We start from the raw sequence: 19,994 nt of genomic DNA on the forward strand, positions 1-19,994 counted from the left end.
TTACCGACGCACAAAGAAAATATTTTGTTGCGAATGAACAAGATATCCCAATACTCCATAGATAGTTCGAACTGTATAAGAGCAATAATCAATTTTAGCTCAAATCGTTTGTAGGGAAACCCTACCTTCTCTGATCCATTCGACATGTGCAATTTCTATTCCGTCGATGTTTTGAATAGGCGGATGAGATCAGGTCAAAACTATTGGATCCACATTTGATGTTATTGCAACGTTAATTAGGTAATTGAGTTTAAGCTCCATGCAACGGTGGTATAAAACACAATGAGGTCACTTTTTAAGTATTTACAGAGAATCTTGATGAGCATCAATTGGGTTTGATAAAAACAGTAATTAACCTGCTATCAGAGGTAAAATTTTACTGATATTGTAAAACAAATCTCTACATTATCAAGTGTATTTACTTAATCCTAAGTGATTACATAGATTTAACTCAATATAGAAACTAGAAAGTTACAGTCAGAAGGAGATGATGCAAAATAAAACACTGCCAGATTATATAACGGGACGCGGGAGACACCATAATGGCAAAAATCCTACCTAACTGTTTTATGTAGATGTATAACATCATAATGTCTCGTCCTCACACATTAGAGAATGAAAACTAAGCCTCCACTTGGTTGTTTTACTTTTAAAACAGATATATTAAGGTTGACATATTCCCAGGAAAAGTTAACCTCTGATGATATACAAATACATGTGTAGATAACTTTGGTTCTGTTGCAGAAATGGGGAGTGAAGAAGTAGCCATATAAAACAAAAGGAGCCTATATTACAAGATATTCTAAAACAGGGACAAATATCAAATAGCAAGCTCTGCAAATTGCTGAAGCCTGAAGGTATAGCGGAAGCAATGGATACCATCCACGAATTGGTTCCACATAATAGATAAAAGAATAATCAAGGGAAATTAACTTAAATAATCGGCAGATGTATAATTAGTGTATAACATATGTATAGTGGCTAGCGGGTGTGAAGAATTTTTGGCCTAGCAGCCAAATGTAAAACTTCTCAAAAATGAAAATGCAATCAAAACATTTTATCCGAATCAAGAAGTGTTAGTTCCGTACCTCAAAGAAGCCTTCTTTTTAATGTCCACCTAAATTAAAAGTCCTTCCAATTACAAATGATATGTTCTTCTGTGGCTCACACCTGTGAGGAGTTCTGACTCGCACATATTTATCTAAACTCTGTATGTCTTGCACATTTAGGAAGTTTCATTTTCATCTTCTAACAGACTTTTACATAAATACCCTAGGTTCGACCACTTGGCAGACCCTGCTAATGTAAGTTTGACTGCCTTATGTCAACCCTCCTGTAAGGGAAAGGGAGAACATATGATTCTATGTTTCTTGAACTGAACTGCATCTATGCCGTTTACTGCTGAATTCAATTGATCACTGTTGGCCTTCCATTTCCATGACCCGTTTTATATGAAGGGCAGCTCTCACAACATTTCCCCTTGTTATTATTCCCACCTTCATTATAGGACAATTGATTAATTAGCATATCACAAGGTAGAAAAGTACAGATGCACAAGGCTACGTCTCAGAATCTTACCAGCTTTCCATCACTATCGACTACAGGAAGCCGGCGGTATTTTGTTTTGAGTAGAAGTCTGACAATTAGAGAAGTAATAAATCAGACAAACTGTTTGCTACCTCTTCCTACTATGCAATAGAAACATATGATTGGCTAAAGGAAGAATGTAGATTAAGTTAAAATCAAGAATAAATGATATTACCTAGCTGCATCCTCAAGATTGGTAGACTCCCGAACTACTAGTGGAGCAGGAGTCATCAAATCACCAACCACTTTCCCCTTGGTCTTACTTATCAACTTTTGAACCTCATTAAATGTCTGCAATTATAAGTCAAAGTTGATACATCAGAACTTTAATAGCTTTGTTTGTGGGATTAGAACAATTTTTATTTTCCGACCCATAATTAAGTGCATTTTCATAGCTACTCCATACAGCAAAAACAAATGTCCTCGAGTTGAAGAAGGTAATCAGGTAACCATGTGTGCAAGTATCAAATTAAAACAGAGGATAATTAACACCAACACTGCCACCTGCGCTAGTTCAGCATGGAAAAAGTAAATATATTCAACCATTCCAAATGTTGCCCAAAGTAACGCGGAGATAAGAAGTCTACCATTTGATAAGGAGTCAAATTTTGGGACAAGGAAAGAGAGAGGTTGGTTCAAAATTGGGCGGAGCATCTGGTTAAAAACATCCCATAGCGAGTAAGATGAAATCCAAAACCATATAACTTAATACATAATCGCTCTGGTTCAAAGCTAGAACAGGGGATTCTAAGAAGATAATTCGAGTAAAATCCCTAGCCACCACAAGTTTACAAGATGCTGTTGGTTAGTGATAGGGCTGTAGCAGATTAGAAAAAGAAATCAACGGATTAGCATCTCGACATCCATATCTCAGTTAGCAAGGATGAACTATCACAAGCATGTTTTGTAGTTCAGCAATCTGCTCAAACAATGCCCTGTACAGACTCACAAAAGCTGTGCATTTCCTGTGTTCTTTTCTTGATCAATTAATCGAAGGTTTGTTTTTGAGTAGCTTGTGCAATCAAACTATAAGAATGTCATTAAGATTGGTGCCGCAGTGTAGTCTCCAATGCAACCTTCACTTGTTGAGTAGTAAATGAAAATGCCAGCAAATTGTTCGAGTACATGATTTTCATTTGGCATCTTTTTCCTCTCCTTGCAATGCCTTTTAGTTAGATTATTCTCTCAAACTATTAGTAAATAAGTTATCTGTAGTACTATCTTGGACACTTGAGAGATCTTTACTGAAGCTCTTGGTTTGAAGTTATAAGCAATTGCAAAAACAAGAACCAATTACATTATATAAATATGCTCATAATTAATATCCAGCTCTCAACGCTGGTTCTATCATTCCTAAAACTAGAATCAATTGTCAGCCCAGTATAATTGACATAGAAGCTACTGATTAGCTTTCACCTCTACTCACAGAGAAAAAGAAGGAACAGTTTATCATTATACACTATACTTGTTAATGACTTCAAATCCTTGTGATCAGTACTTTTGACCATATGAAGTTTCCTGGAAGGGAAAGGTTAGTACTCTTTACGTCCTATTTTCAAATAGAACCACTAACAATAGTGCAGCAGATTACACGAAGAGTTGGTGAACACTGTAAGTAAAACAATCATGAGGTTGTCTAAAATTTCAGTCATCAAACACTTTCTTCTGAGTTCCTAAACATTGGAAGCTAGATCCTCTTTAGGGGACAACTCTACCGCTTATGATATATTAACCAACTTGCTACATATCAATAATTAAGCAAGTCAAAGATTTGACGATAAAAGTTGTTTTTCTCCAGCTAATTTGTTCTCAGGGTCTTCATAATTATTAGATATGAAGTATCCTCTTCTCTGAAATGACTACAAAGCTAATGTTAATAGCCTTCCATGCAGCAATTAAGATTATATGTACCTTCCAATAAGTAGAAATATTTTAAATCTGGGGTTTCACACTGAAGAAACAAAAGAATTGTATGAAGGGAACTCGCAAATTAGACCGATCAACAAGCATCCAAGAGATAATCTAGTAACAAAGCAAAATATGCTTACTTTCCAGTTGCTGCCCACTTCTGGGAACATGTTTGCATCATCTCCTCCTGTACCTAAGAAAAAGAGGAAGAGATGCACTTATTCTCCCCTGAAAATAATGCTTTGGCAGGAGTACAACAACTCCCATATAATGGACAACTTTAGAATCCCAACTTAAAACACAATCATCAGTCTTTAGAAGGATATAATATGCTACAGATCCAGTTTTCCTTATGGCCGAAAAAAGCGAACAATGCAGTTAGATACCAAAAAGTTCCATGTCTTGTCGAAAAATGTCCAAATAAAACATGGGCCTAAAACCAATGGGATCTTTTCTAATCACCACACAACATCGTTCTTGCATCAGAACTAAAAAGCATACCTGATATAGAGTCCAGAGCCAATAGATCATAATCAGAAACAAGACCAACCTGCAGCAGAAGAGAAATTCAAGCTTCTGAGTGAAAGATCTTTGAAATATCATAATACTTGACAAGAATATATCGTTGAACTTAACATCTAAACCAAATTTATATGATTATATCTATATGCTATATGGAAGCATGAATAGGGGTCTTGGGCGCGACATGAGCACTCTTACTCTCCTATTATCGTACTGCCAGCTACACATTAACAACACCAACAACAAACCCAGTGTACAAGTCTACCACAAGTTGGGTCTGGGGAGGGTAGTGTGTACACAGACCTTACCCCTACCTTGCGAAGGTAGAGAGGCTGTTTCCAATAGACCCCCGGCTCAACTGCCAGTTACACATTCTATTAATTAATTTAAGTTTCTTAAAATTTTGAGGACCACTCAAAGTACTCTGGTCCAATACATACTTGGAATATACCCAAAAAAAAAAGTCTCTAGAAAGTAAAATTACCAAAAGTGAGAGACATGGATGATATTCCTATTCACATGCCATCAAATAATTTAGCTATTCACTATGAAGAATAAAACAGTGCAAATTTCTGTTGCCAGAAGAATATTACTACTTTATATTTCATGGATGTTGACAAAAGAAATTCCAGTTCATGTACAATCAAAGAGTTTGAAGAACTGCAAAAGTTTCAAAAATAATTTTCAAACTTCTATAGCAAAATGAAATATTTTATGGAAAATCAAAAAGAATTTACAAACTTCTGTTTCCCTAAAATAATTAAATTGAATAGAAATCATGAATATTCACCATGAAAACTATAATGCAACAGTGACAAAGAAAAGAAAGAAAATGACAAAGATGGAATCATTAATGTCATTACTTTCAGAATCACAGGAAAGCAAACCAAAGAACAAAAACTTCTTTGATCAAGTCTATCTACACCAAGTTCCATTAGAAACACAGAAAAAGAACAAAAATATATAACAGGAACGAAGATGCTTTATCATGGTGGTATTCTAAGTAGCTCTTCAACACTATTTGAGACAGTGGTACGCTATAATAAAAATAAAATCCACTTATCAAAAGCTCTAAATATAACACACAGAAAAAATATCAAGGTGTCGGAATGAAGATCATTCATCTTTAACTAGTATGTTTATCATATCACCAACTATGAGAATTTCCAATAAATATATGAAGCAAATAACATCCTCTTATTGTTCATATGCAATCGAATCCATGCAACTACTATTACAACAGTTTTGGAGCAATTAGATGCTCTTTTTAAACTTTTGCCCAAAGGCCTCCATCAGAGTAAATGATGAGTTTTGAAATGACAAACACTATGCCCTATATCATCATACTCTATCTAACTTTGTTCACATTTCATTATTGACCTCTATTTTCATACAAGATATATATATATATATATATATATAGTATTTATTTCTATGAACATGAACGAAACATAAGGAATACTTCTTGAAAGAGTCCTCAATCACTTCCTTTTAGTACGCTATATTTCTTTTAGTTTTAAAAAGATCTCCAACTTAACTGTAGTGAAATTGAAAGCGATTCTCCTATGCATGTGAAAATCACTTGACACCTTTAACGGGAAGACCCAAATGAACAAGAAAATACAAGAATGAGAAGAAAAAGGGAAAATGGCACTTTTAGTCCCTGAGTTATTACGTTATTCCGATTTTGGTCCCTGTGATATCCGACTAAGCATTTTGACCTTCAATTAATCAATGCGTGATATTTTGATCCAATGACTAACGGATGTCATCAAACTAAACAAGACTGTCAGTTGTTAGTAAGGGCATTTGGACATTTAAAAAAAAATTATGCTTTTGAGCCACCAATGACCCACCACCATTCCACCGGTAAAACACAGCCGCGAAACTCCATAGCCGTCCTCCAGACTCCACCGATCTCAACCTAAAAAACAAAACCCATGAAACACGGCATTTGACAAGATTGAATTAAAATCCGGGCCCTATCAATTACTTTGTGTGAGTTGCAGTTCTCTTAAATTCCGCTACTGGTCAACTCCTCTTCTCAAATCAAAGATATCAGGGGGAGAGAGAGAAGGGTCAATGGGCAAAGGAGAATAGAGAATGGGTGCATTAACAACGGCGCTGATAGCAATTGCAGGTGTAGTACCCCGTTGGATACCCATAGAGATGGCCTGCAAGCCTTGTCTTGAAAAGGGTCGAGAAGCCATTGATCAGAACCTTATTACGGATTATGACCTAGGTGACCAGGACACCATCGGTGCCCCTCTAACTGCAAATGTAATATTTTGGGCTCTTTGTTGTTTATGTGTGGATGATTTTAATTCAATCTTGTCAAATGCCGTGTTTCATGGGCTTTTTTTTTTTTAGGTTGAGATCGGTGGAGTTTGGTGGACGGCTATGGAGTTTCGCCGCTGTTTCGACATGGTGTTGCTAGTTGTATTTTACTGGTAGAATGGTGGTGAGTCGTTGCTGGCTCAAAAGCATAATTTTTTAAATGTCTAAAATGCCGTTACTAACAATTGACAGTCTGTTTAGTTTGATGACATCCGTTAGTCATCAGATCAAATTAGCCTGCATCGCTCAATTGAAGGTCAAAAGTGCTTAATCGGACATTACAAGGACCAAAATCGGAATAACGCGATAACTCAGGGACTAAAAGCACCATTTTCCCGAAGAAAATTAAATCATGTCACAAGAAAAAAAGGAGCTTGATATGGGATTTTCTTTCCCGAATCACTCCGCTAGCTCTAACTGCCAAGCCGGAACTGACTTCCTCTAATCATGCAGAACTGCCTCCCCCATAGCTTCCCCACCTGCCAAACCCAACCAACATCCACCCCTCAGGCATCACCGTCCTCTCAGCAGACAAATTGCCAACATCCTACATGAGCCCTCCCTCTCACCCTCCATGAAAAAGCACCTAAGCTGTTTTCTCTCTTTTTCTTTTGTTTTTGACAAGTATATTTTTCTTTCCTCTTTGCTATTCTATTTAAATGTTCCGAGCTTTTGTTTTAATTCTCTTTTATACCCTTCCAGGTGTCAAGTGCTTTACACGCAGCGCAGCAAAAGAACGCTCAGTTTCACATATATAGGGCCTTTCAAAATGAATTGTTATATAAAGTGAGAAACAATTCAACGGTTGAGGAAGAAAATCAAGACCAAACTTATTTGGGAATCATTTCAGGAGTTTCTTCAGGGAATCACCTTTCAAGTTCAATGCCATTTAAAGAATATCAAAAGTGAATATTGCATAAGCAGGAACCTAACAGTTGTATAAGTGATATTTCCATCTAATGCAGCAAGATCTACAATAATTACACAGCTTACATTAGAAAACAGAACTTACCAATTTCCAGTCATCATCAACGACAGGGAAACCAGTGATTCTGCGTTCTACCAATAGTTCCAACGCTGTTGCATAAAATATTCATGTATCAGGAATTAACAAGATGATGAGTAGCTAGCAATGAAATTGAGCACTAAAATACCTTCATCTACAGATGTTGACGGCTTTACGACATGTAGCTCATCTTTTCTTGTCATGAAATCACCTACTGTATATACACCATTTCTTGGCTGCCACAAGTATATATAAGCTTATCAGTTGGTGGACATTCATGAGGAAGAGGAACTTCTTGATGAAGAGAAGAATGTTTTTGCAGTTACTCACCATTTCACCAAAAGACAAACAGAATGCATTTACAGTTCAAATTAAGATCAAATAAAAAAAGGAAAGGAAAACCACTTGAAAGAAAACAGATTTATAACATATTTGAAAACTAGCATGAAAACTGCCACAAAATTCAATCAATCAGCAACTTGTGAGCATTGAGCAAGTTTGTGTGAAGGATCCAAAACGCCTTATAATTTACCAAAGTGAAAACAATCTGTTGATATGGTTAAGGTTAGACGAAAACCTCAAGTTGACTTCTTCTATCATTGCATTGTCTAGCTCACATAAAATTAAAAAAAAAAAAAAAAAAAAAGGTGGACATCAGAAATATCTACATTTCATTGCAGTGAAATGATGGCAAAAGAGTTACACGTATTCCCACATGACCACATCTATGGAACACATCCAGATCTATAGCACATCTTCTAACTAAGTCATATTTGCACCCTGCGCTTTTTGCTCTACAGGGCCAGGACTGCTCGAGCTTGCTTTTACAGACAGGAAGTTAATAAAAGAAGTGTAACTAGTAAATGGTAATAACCCGGGAATATCCACTACGGCCATGAATTTTATCTGATTCAAGGTTAAATGCTTGAATCTAATAATAACATATAGCATTCAGTCTCTCCCCACTAAAATGAGATTGAAATGGGATTTCCTTTATCCTATATTCATAATTTAAAAACCTTATTTGGCATGCATTTCATTATTGCCAGTGCTATAATGTAACTAGAAACAGAAAATAAACACACACATACTCCGGTTTAAAACATTTTTCCTCAACGCCGATTGACTGACCATGAGTTGTTAGGCAAGAGGCAACAGTTATTGTGTCAATAGAAATCGGTCCAAAAGATGAAGCTCAAATTAAATTTTTTATGAGTTCGAACATTTGTTAAATAGGGTGCGCCTCATGTTACCTCTTCTGTAAAATGACAGGAAAAAGTGTAGAAGGATACAGAGGAAGGTTTCTGATTTAGAAATACTGAACATTTTTTGGATAACCCAAAAGAACGAAAGATTTTTATTTTGAGAAAGAGTGTATAGTGTTCCTTTTCCTTTTCAGTTTCCTTTTAGACAGAGTACAAATCTGTCTCAACAAAATCCACTTACACTAGGCAAATATGTCGCTCTTCAAGAATGGAAACATAATTCATCCTAACTGTATTTTTAGTATCCAATGATTGATCCACAGTAGTTGTTATAACTTAAATATGTTCGAAATTTCAACAGTTATTTTCTTTTCCGTTCATCAATGTGTCTGATGTGTAACCCCCAGACCAATTAGTTTTAGGAAGCTAAAGAAGGTTATCAAAATTTCTACATAACTATGTGTAGAAAACCAGCGTTCCAAGTTAATCAACAAGGCCTTCAACTTCAGAGCTAACTGTTGAGTTTAATGTGAACAATTGCATATGCCATTGTCCGATAGTCGGTTGCTTATGAAGATCACATAGACTTAAAGACCACTTATCAATCCAGACGTAAACAAATAATTTTCTGCTCTTGCATTATATGCAGGAGATTCACATACAATTGCTTATCACTTCATCTACTGGGGGCTGCGGACTATCTGTTGTTTTTGTAGTTACTGTGTATTTTTCAGATTGTTTTGTCATGCCTGCTATAGTATTTTGTCGCGGCTTCTTCACTTCCATTATTTCCTTTTCGAACTGCTTACATTTTCGTGCCTCGAGCCGAGGGTCTATCGGTAACAACCTCTCTATCTCTCGAGGTGGGGGTAAGGTCTACATACAACCTACCCTCCCCAGACCCCACTACACTGAGTATGTTATTGTCTATTGGGGGTTGCCGATGGGGTGGGACTAGGGGTGGCAAAATTAGTCCATGAAAACATAACCTGCCCAACCCGCTCAATGGTGGAGCCAGGAATTTTACTAAGGTGTATCAAAATATAAAAAAGTAGACACACGTAAAAAATAAGAGGAGTCAACATATAAGTCTTTATACATATAGCTAATAGTTTGACCTAGCTAAACAGTGTAATTTTCCACCAAAGGTGTTTCAATTGACACCCCTTAGCATAAGGTGGCTCCGCAATTGAACCAACCAAAGTTTGGGCGGGTCAAAGATCCGCTCATTTAACTCGGCCATTTTAGCCCAACTCATTTCAGCCCATCTAAAAATTGGGCTGAAATGAAGCCCAAATTGACCCATGAGAAACCTTATCATGGATTACATATAGCCATGATAAAGAAAGATACATTTTTATTAGATACTTAAAGAATTATAAAAGAACAATTAAAGAAATTAAAACTTAGTAAGAATTGAACAGGTTGTGTTATGCCGCGTTTTTTAGCCCATTTCAGCCCGAGTAACTTTTGGGCTGGTCATTCCCATTTATTAACTCAATCGAATTTGACCCGCCCAAATTCATCTCAATCCGCCCATTTGACACCCCTAGGTAGAACAATGGGTTGATATAGCTTTCTGGCAGCAAGTGTGAGCGCTACCACTGCCTTAAACTCGGCCTATAGATGTGTGTGGTGAGCATGAAAATCGTTAAATATATGAATATTTATACCAAGTCAACTCCCTTTGTTACATAAGAATAGTAACTGTAGCACCCACTGGCCAAAAATCCTGTCTTGGGATGCCTTCTTCCCCATAATTGTGGAACTTACACATCCTATTAGAATCTTAAAAACCCTTAACTCTAGAGTAATTTTACATCCTAATTCAGCTTGCCACAACAACACAGTCAGATATTAGCATAAAGTTAAGCATTTAGTTCAACTGCCTCTTTCCCATTTTATGTGGCAGAATTCAAATTTCAAGAGTCAAACAGTTTAATTTTGACCGTGAAATCTTTAAGTTTTTTAGAAATAAATTTATGTGGGACTGTTTGACTTGAAATAAACTTAGACATTTGTGTGGCTATGAAGAATTGTAAAGTTAAATTATTTCTTGGGAGAGAGGTAGTATAAATCCCAATAATTGACAATTTTCGAAATCCGAAAGATATGAGATGGAGGGATAAGGAGGGGTATGGTATACCTCAGCAGAATTGGCGGTCAAAGTGTTACTGGAGTTAACAGAAAAATGCTTGCGGGAATTCCAAAGGCGGAGGGAGTGGAAACATTTAGCGCAAATAGAAACGTTTTGGGATGGGGGAGATAAGAGCATGCAAGGTAGCTGCTGATGTGAGGGACGGAGGGACACTCCCCACTGCGAGATACATGATGCCATTCAACAATGCCTTTTACTGTCACTTGTTGGTTACTTATCTTTCTTGCCTCTCCTCTCTATCCCAATTCTCATTAGTCTTGGTGAACATATATATAGCTATACACTTATTCTAAATAATAACTCCGCTTGTGTGAGCTCGCTCACATTGCCGGTTCCAAGCCCGGATAAATGAGGAGGGTTGTCGAGGGTCAATCGGAAACAGCCTCCCTACCCGGATAGGGGTAAGGCTGCGTACATCTTACCCTCCCCAGACCCCACTATTGTGGGATTACACTAGGTAGTGACCAAGACCAAGTGACCAAGACACTTATTCTAAATAATATTTCAACCTTGTATATATATGTCACGCCCCGAACCATGGCCTGGACGTAACACGGCACTCGGTGCCTGACTGCATGTGACCGAGCGAACCACATGGCTTGCTGAATCATCATGATACATAACATATGCGGAATATAACGTGAATGCATGATGAGCCTTTATAAAACATGTTAAGTCATACTACTTAATAAAATACTTGTTTAAACAAGAGTGAGCCAAAATGGCTATACGACTCCAAATGTCTGACATGATATAACTGACTTGTCTAGTCTATGAAACCTCTATCATGAGTCTGACTGGAAAACATACTTACTGGGACAAGGCCCCCAGCATACCTTTAGATGCATAATTAATCATAAAATAAACGTTGACTAAACCCCGAATGAGATGGGGCTCACCAATAAGCTGATACGAATGTTGTCCTACTGAGCAGATGTGTCGTCCTGTATATCAGTACCTGCATCGTGAAATGCAGGCCCCCGGGCAATAAAAGGGGACGTCAGCACATTGAATGTACTGGTATGTAAAGCAACCGAAAGAAACAACATGGGACATGAAATAACATGATAAGAACTGAAACTGAAAACCTGGACATGAACATGGGCATGAGTGCATATGTATATATATAACATAAGTAAAAACATGATAAGTAGGGAGAGCAATAACTTATAACCGATCCATGGTCTGGTGCTTGCGTCCCGCCAGCAGAACACTCAGTCCTTGCCAGGGAACATGAGATTTGATAAAATATGAAAGGATCCAATCATTATGAGAGATCGTCCGGAACATGGGTGGAGCGATCCTCATCCTACGGTGGCTACGTAGTTTCAGGCTATCTGAAGCCCTCCTTGGTAATTAATGCAACTCCCAAAACATGAACATGAAAAATAGTGGCACTTGCTGCCCATGGTATATCATGAATCATAACTTGCTTGTACATAGTGTTCATGAATCATAACTTGCTTGTACATGGTTTTCATGAATCATAACTTGCTTGTACATGGTTTTCATGAATCATAACTTGCTTGTACATGGTTTTCATGAATCATAACTTGCTTGTATAGTTTCATAAGATAACTTGTCATAGTCTTGCAAAACATGTTTTTCGTTCATGAGTAATAACAATAGTTCGAAATCATATATATATACTTGTCTTGAAAACATGCTTGTAACTTGCTGGATGAAATCATAAAGTTTCATATAAACATAATGAGAACACATGAGGAAGAATTCATGATTCATGGATTAAGCTAGGATTTCCTAATAACCGTAATGGAAGATTAGGAATGCAATAACGAATATAGATACAAAATTCATGCACATAAATACATAATTACGGGCTACCAATATGTTGGGTTTAATGCCCTAGGATTTGAACTTCATGGATTTTACGAAACGGATCATAGGGAAGAACATAGAGATTCCCACATGTGGATGGAAGTTATACATACCTTAACTTCCTGCTTTTGAGTGTATCACAATGTCCTTCAATCCCTTCAACTTTAATCTATAGCAATACAGGTCATAGGGACTCTATATTAGCAACAATATTCATGTTTTGTTCATCTAAGCATTTTATCAAACACTTGGTGGGCATGAAGCTCCACAACCTTCATTAATGGTGTTTTCTTCCCCCAATCCTCATTCTATTACTTCTAGCTGATTCTACAATCTCAATTAGATGTAATTGACATCATTCTTCATCACCCATATGAATACAACAATCCCAAGTCAACAATCCAAAAACCCTAGCATAGTTCATATAATTTTCTTTATCAAACCCATTTACTATTCTCCCAAGAACTTATCAACACTTTAATCATCAGGAAACATCATAAAACTTACCTTAGTTATTGTAGGAATAAGCCTTGAGTTGAAATGCTTCACTTGAACAAAACCCTAGTTCCACCTTCCATGGAATTTCTTGACTTGACTGGATTTGATATGTTTCTCACACTTAGTTTTAGTGGATTGATGAAGTGGATCTTTTGTTTCACTTGGATTCTTGCATATGAAGTGTTTGGATGGCTCTAGAGAACCCTTGAGTCGTGTAGGAGAAATGGGAATGAAAAAAAATGGGTTTGGGTCTCTTATTAACATCTTAAAATCTGACCCATCGGGCAATTCTACGCCCATTTTTACGTTCCGTATAATGGTTTTACGGACCGTATAACTCACCGTAAAACCATTCCAGTGATTTGGACATTCTGTGCTCATTTTACGGTGTGTTTTACGTCCCGTATAATGGTTTTACGGACCGTATAACTTACCGTAAAACCATTCCAGTGATTTGGACATTCTGTGCTCATTTTACGGTGGTCTGAGTCAATTTTACGGACCGTATAATTGTTTTACGGACCGTAAAATTGAACCGTAAAACTGACCAACGAAATATCATTCTCTGTGACCATTTGACGGACCGTATAAATATTTTACGGACCGTCAAAATGTTTTACGGACCGTCAAATGGTCCGTCAAAATTCTTCTGCTCGGACAGTCTGTCGTATAATGGGCATAACTCTTTGCACAGATGTCCGTTTGAGGCCCATAATATACCGTTGGAAAGCTATTTCAAAGGGCTACAACTTTCATCAAGAAAGTTTTCCCAAATTCCAAATTAATAATGGGGTTATGGTCGTTGTAAGTAAGGCCATCTATAAACTCACTTGCAAACATGCCCCGTAGAGTGGTTTTCAACTTTGTTTTGCCCAAAGACTCTTCTCAAGTTTTGATTGGGTTTCAAACACCATTTATACACTACTAAAATTGGGTTCATTATACCCCCATCTTATAATACAAATCTTAACCCGAATGCACGAGGTGTTACAATATCTCCCCCTTGGGATCGTTCGTCCTCGAATGATGGGTCTTGGTAAAGGATATGGTTGGACATAACTTGAATATATGAACGTGAAGAAACATGACATGGAACATGGAAATCTGACATGACGTAGTTTCATGAAAGCGTCAGTGCCTAAACATGGACATGAGTAGCGAATACATGAACTTGAGCGTGAAACGTGAGGCATGAATACATAAGGGAAATTATAACTCTTCTCCAAAATGTCATTAAGCCATCATTATGTCGATACTCGTAATTCTTGCCCGACACGCAACATATACCTTGCTTTCCTTAACAACTTTCGTCTCCTACCTCAAATGTCTTTGAAATCTCATTTGGAATCATTAAATATTACTTCTTACTCGTCAACATGTCGTATACGTCATACCCTTCGTGGGTCTATTCGCGATATGCTAACGGAGAAATTTCCTAGGTATAACATTCTCTCTCTCTGTTGGAACATTCGTCCTCAAATGTTAATATTCGGGATTCTACAAAAATTTCGCCAGAGTTTCCCCTGTAATATGGCACTACCAACCTGTCACAACAGCCCATAATATCATTGCCTCACAGGGCTACATCATAATAGCACTACAAATTGGCCACACACGACCAAAAACATGAAAAGAAAGCTTACATACCTCAAAATCTTGGGCTTCATCATAAATCTCTTCTGCGGGCTGAAACAAGTATGGTACATGGATTTCATATCCTCCTCGGCTTCCCATGTAGCTTCCTTAACTTTCTAACTCCTCCACAGGACTTTCACTGAGGCTACTTCCTTAGTTCTCAACTTGCGAACTTGACGATCAAGAATGGCTACGGGGATCTCCTCATAGGTGAGGCCATCCTTATCTATTAGAGTATTAGCAGGAACAACCAACGATGGGTCTCCTACACACTTCCTCAACATGGATACATGAAACACTGGGTGTACAGCGGCCAAATCTTGTGGCAACTCAAGTTCATAAGCTACTAGTCCGATCTTTCGTAGAATTTTGTAAGGTCCAATATATCTGAGGCTGAGTTTTCCTTTCTTTCCAAATCTCATGACACCCTTCATGGGTGAGACTTTAAGGAACACCCAATCATCTATTGAAAATTTTAAGTCCCTTCGCCTCACATCTGTGTAAGACTTCTGGTGACTCTGAGCCGTTTTCAAACGCTCCTGTATTAACTTAACTTTCTCTATAACCTGGTAACCCAAATCTGATCTTAACAACTCTGCTTCGAATCAACCAATTGGTGATCTACACCTTTTGCTTAAAAGGGTTTCCAACAGTGTTATCCCAATACTAGCATGGTAGTTATTTTTGTAAGTAAACTCACTAAGAGGCAGGTGGTCATCCCAATTACCATTGAAATAAAGGACACATGGTTACTGAACTGAATGAATACATGACTACTAAACTACTGAGATACTAAATTGAATGTCTATTGAACTGACTGAAGACTGGCTGACTGAATACTGAGCTAACTGAATATTGGGCTGGCATGAATACGTGAGTACTGGACTGATACCTGAGTACTAAGTTGACATAAATATCTGAGTATTGAACTAACATGAATATCATAACATGAGATCTGAATAGCGTATCTGTCTGACCATTTGTCTGAGGATGAAAAGTTGTGCTAAGGTTCACCTCCGTACCCAAATCCTTTCTGAAATGATTTTTATAAGTTCGCTGTGAACGGAGCACCAAAATCTAAAATAATGGACACTAAGGTCCCATACAATCCGGAAATTTCATTAACATATGACTTGGCATAATCTTCTTGTTCAATCTGTGGTCTTAGCTGGCAAGAAGTGCGCTGACTTCGTAAGTTTGTCCACAATTACCCAAATTAACTCATGCCTCCTAGTTGAACGAGGTAGACCTGATACAAAGCCCATATTGATCATTTCCCATTTCCAGACAGGAATATCAACATTCTGAGCCAAGCCACCAGGCCTCTGGTGTTCGGCTTTCACCTGCTGACAATTCGGACACTTAGCTACAAAATCTGCCACATCCTTCTTCATATCGTTCCACCAGTAAATCTCCTTGATATCATGATACACCTTAGTGGAACCTAGGTAAATGGAATACCTAGAGTTGTGAGTTTCTAACATGATTCGCTCTTTAAGCCCATCAACATCTGGAACGCATAATCTGCCTCGATATCTCAAGGTACCATTATCTCCCTCCTGTTCAAAAGCTAAGACTTTCTATTCGTGAAGCCCCTCTTTCATCTGCATCAAGTAGGAATCACCAAACTGCTTCTCTCTAACTTCAATGACCAAGCAGGAATGCCATGTTCTGGGCAATAACTTCACCCACTTCGGAGTTTGAAAGTCGAATTCCTAGCTTGGAGAAGTAGTGAAATTCTTTCACCTTAGTTCTCTTGTCTGCCTAAATCATGAGTTGTACTTCCCATACTTTTTTTTTTTTTTTTTGAGATACTTCCTAAAATACTCATAGTACGGTTGTACGCTAAGTCTTTTACGAGCACCTTAGAGATTAGAGTCTTGTGCAATGGCACTACCCTTATGACACATAACTGGGCATGATCTCATAGCTTTTCTGTGATCGCGTAATCTATAGTAATTGAACTTTACACGATTCGTTCGACGATCATTCTACTCACTTCGGGTTTCTTCTAAGATGAGGCATACTCCTTATGGAGACTATCTCATTATGCCAACTTAACTGAACTGAGGTTCTTCATATCTCATACTAACCCTTCGGGTCTCCAATTATCTCACTGGACTTACTGGCGATTTATGCATCTCCCCCTTAGACTAAGGCTAACATCTTATACTTACAAATTATTCCCTTTTGATTGGATCAAATTAACTTTCCTTATCTTCTGTAATTCCTTTGTACTCTACAACACTGACGACTCTTTCGGCTTAGCTGGTTTCTTCTTCCACTAATCACTCTTCTCTGAACTTAACTTAAGCCCTTGGTTTATAACACACATTCGGATGTATCCGAACTATCACCCACTCAAGGTGTTCATCTGAATAGGAAATCAAATTATATTTCTCAAGGTCAGCCGTACTCGTAACTTAGTCAAATCTTATCATTACTGTTGATATGACTTTTCCAGATATATTACGAACTTATATCTTATTCTCCTTCTATTTCTAGGAAAAATTTGGCAGAGTTTCCTCTGTATTTCTTACTATCCCAAAACCTGCACGCAGAAAATACCAACAATGCCTCACAAGGCCAACATATATACATATATCATATCATATCGTAGCCACACAGGGCTCCCAATTTCGACAACAGTATAGAAATGATGAACTTACCTCATATGTCCAACTCAAACTGTACCTGTTACACTTTCCTGTTTATTTTCCCTTTCAATCTTTAACTGCAGATGGAGTGGGTCCTGATGACCTCCGGTAGAAAACTGTCTACCACCACTTCCTTGAGATCCTCCATGATTTACCTTTTTCCTGTTGACTTAGATCCTTTTCTAATTCCTCTGATATCCTCTCCCTATTGTATTCCATTCTCCTTTCTCGAGAACATCATTATCATTCAACATACCATTCATTCCACTACACCCCTTCTCGGGCAACTTACATTGTATTCCACTTTCAATAGCACTTGAAATCTCATTCGTTACCAGTAAGTACTGCACAATTGTACCCCCTATGGGTAAACATCCCTACTTGGACCTTGAATTTTCTGTTCATTTCCTGCGCATTCGAAACGTACGTAATTTGAGAGGAAGAGAAGTTTCTTATTGCTCTAAGCTTCATGGCACGATCTAGAGTAGAAAGAAATGAGATAATCCTGAATGTCTTGGTGGTCAACTGTTTATATGTGTGGCGCGCACACACATATAAAAGTGACCCCACTGGACACGGTTTCATAGACTCCCTAAGACACTTGAACCTGGGCTCTGATACCAAGTTTTGTCACGCCCCGAACCATGGCCTGGACGTAACACGGCACTCGGTGCCTGACTGCATGTGACCGAGCGAACCACATGGCTTGCTGAATCATCATGATACATAACATATGCGGAATATAACGTGAATGCATGATGAGCCTTTATAAAACATGTTAAGTCATACTACTTAATAAAATACTTGTTTAAACAAGAGTGAGCCAAAATGGCTATACGACTCCAAATGTCTGACATGATATAACTGACTTGTCTAGTCTATGAAACCTCTATCATGAGTCTGACTGGAAAACATACTTACTGGGACAAGGCCCCCAGCATACCTTTAGATGCATAATTAATCATAAAATAAACGTTGACTAAACCCCGAATGAGATGGGGCTCACCAATAAGCTGATACGAATGTTGTCCTACTGAGCAGATGTGTCGTCCTGTATATCAGTACCTGCATCGTGAAATGCAGGCCCCCGGGCAATAAAAGGGGACGTCAGCACATTGAATGTACTGGTATGTAAAGCAACCGAAAGAAACAACATGGGACATGAAATAACATGATAAGAACTGAAACTGAAAACCTGGACATGAACATGGGCATGAGTGCATATGTATATATATAACATAAGTAAAAACATGATAAGTAGGGAGAGCAATAACTTATAACCGATCCATGGTCTGGTGCTTGCGTCCCGCCAGCAGAACACTCAGTCCTTGCCAGGGAACATGAGATTTGATAAAATATGAAAGGATCCAATCATTATGAGAGATCGTCCGGAACATGGGTGGAGCGATCCTCATCCTACGGTGGCTACGTAGTTTCAGGCTATCTGAAGCCCTCCTTGGTAATTAATGCAACTCCCAAAACATGAACATGAAAAATAGTGGCACTTGCTGCCCATGGTATATCATGAATCATAACTTGCTTGTACATAGTGTTCATGAATCATAACTTGCTTGTACATGGTTTTCATGAATCATAACTTGCTTGTACATGGTTTTCATGAATCATAACTTGCTTGTACATGGTTTTCATGAATCATAACTTGCTTGTATAGTTTCATAAGATAACTTGTCATAGTCTTGCAAAACATGTTTTTCGTTCATGAGTAATAACAATAGTTCGAAATCATATATATATACTTGTCTTGAAAACATGCTTGTAACTTGCTGGATGAAATCATAAAGTTTCATATAAACATAATGAGAACACATGAGGAAGAATTCATGATTCATGGATTAAGCTAGGATTTCCTAATAACCGTAATGGAAGATTAGGAATGCAATAACGAATATAGATACAAAATTCATGCACATAAATACATAATTACGGGCTACCAATATGTTGGGTTTAATGCCCTAGGATTTGAACTTCATGGATTTTACGAAACGGATCATAGGGAAGAACATAGAGATTCCCACATGTGGATGGAAGTTATACATACCTTAACTTCCTGCTTTTGAGTGTATCACAATGTCCTTCAATCCCTTCAACTTTAATCTATAGCAATACAGGTCATAGGGACTCTATATTAGCAACAATATTCATGTTTTGTTCATCTAAGCATTTTATCAAACACTTGGTGGGCATGAAGCTCCACAACCTTCATTAATGGTGTTTTCTTCCCCCAATCCTCATTCTATTACTTCTAGCTGATTCTACAATCTCAATTAGATGTAATTGACATCATTCTTCATCACCCATATGAATACAACAATCCCAAGTCAACAATCCAAAAACCCTAGCATAGTTCATATAATTTTCTTTATCAAACCCATTTACTATTCTCCCAAGAACTTATCAACACTTTAATCATCAGGAAACATCATAAAACTTACCTTAGTTATTGTAGGAATAAGCCTTGAGTTGAAATGCTTCACTTGAACAAAACCCTAGTTCCACCTGTTGACACCCAATTTTGTCCCGCCTCTCCTCCGAAATACCTATTTATACTTCTGGTATCTTGAGAAATTAAAAAATATGCATTTAAATTTTACTATAATTATTAGTCTTTTATTAACACCCAT

The 19,994-nt window shown here is 37.6% G+C and overlaps 1 protein-coding gene across 1 annotated transcript; it reads right to left on the reverse strand.

Annotated features, from left to right (window-relative positions):
- Nucleotides 1–991: 991 nt before the first annotated feature.
- LOC132622991 (CBS domain-containing protein CBSX1, chloroplastic-like) lies at nt 992–10,979 on the reverse strand. The gene is made up of 8 exons (XM_060337690.1): nt 10,712–10,979; nt 7,509–7,596; nt 7,367–7,431; nt 3,997–4,045; nt 3,636–3,688; nt 1,763–1,878; nt 1,579–1,636; nt 992–1,496 (listed from the first exon to the last, which is right to left on the reverse strand). The coding sequence occupies exons 1-8, from the start codon at nt 10,901–10,903 to the stop codon at nt 1,416–1,418; spliced, it is 702 nt and encodes a 233-aa protein (XP_060193673.1). The 5' UTR covers nt 10,904–10,979; the 3' UTR covers nt 992–1,415.
- Between the last annotated feature and the right edge of the window lie 9,015 nt (nt 10,980–19,994).

The sequence above is a fragment of the Lycium barbarum genome, chromosome 12, assembly GCF_019175385.1.
Source record: "Lycium barbarum isolate Lr01 chromosome 12, ASM1917538v2, whole genome shotgun sequence".
Classification (NCBI taxonomy): domain Eukaryota; kingdom Viridiplantae; phylum Streptophyta; class Magnoliopsida; order Solanales; family Solanaceae; genus Lycium; species Lycium barbarum.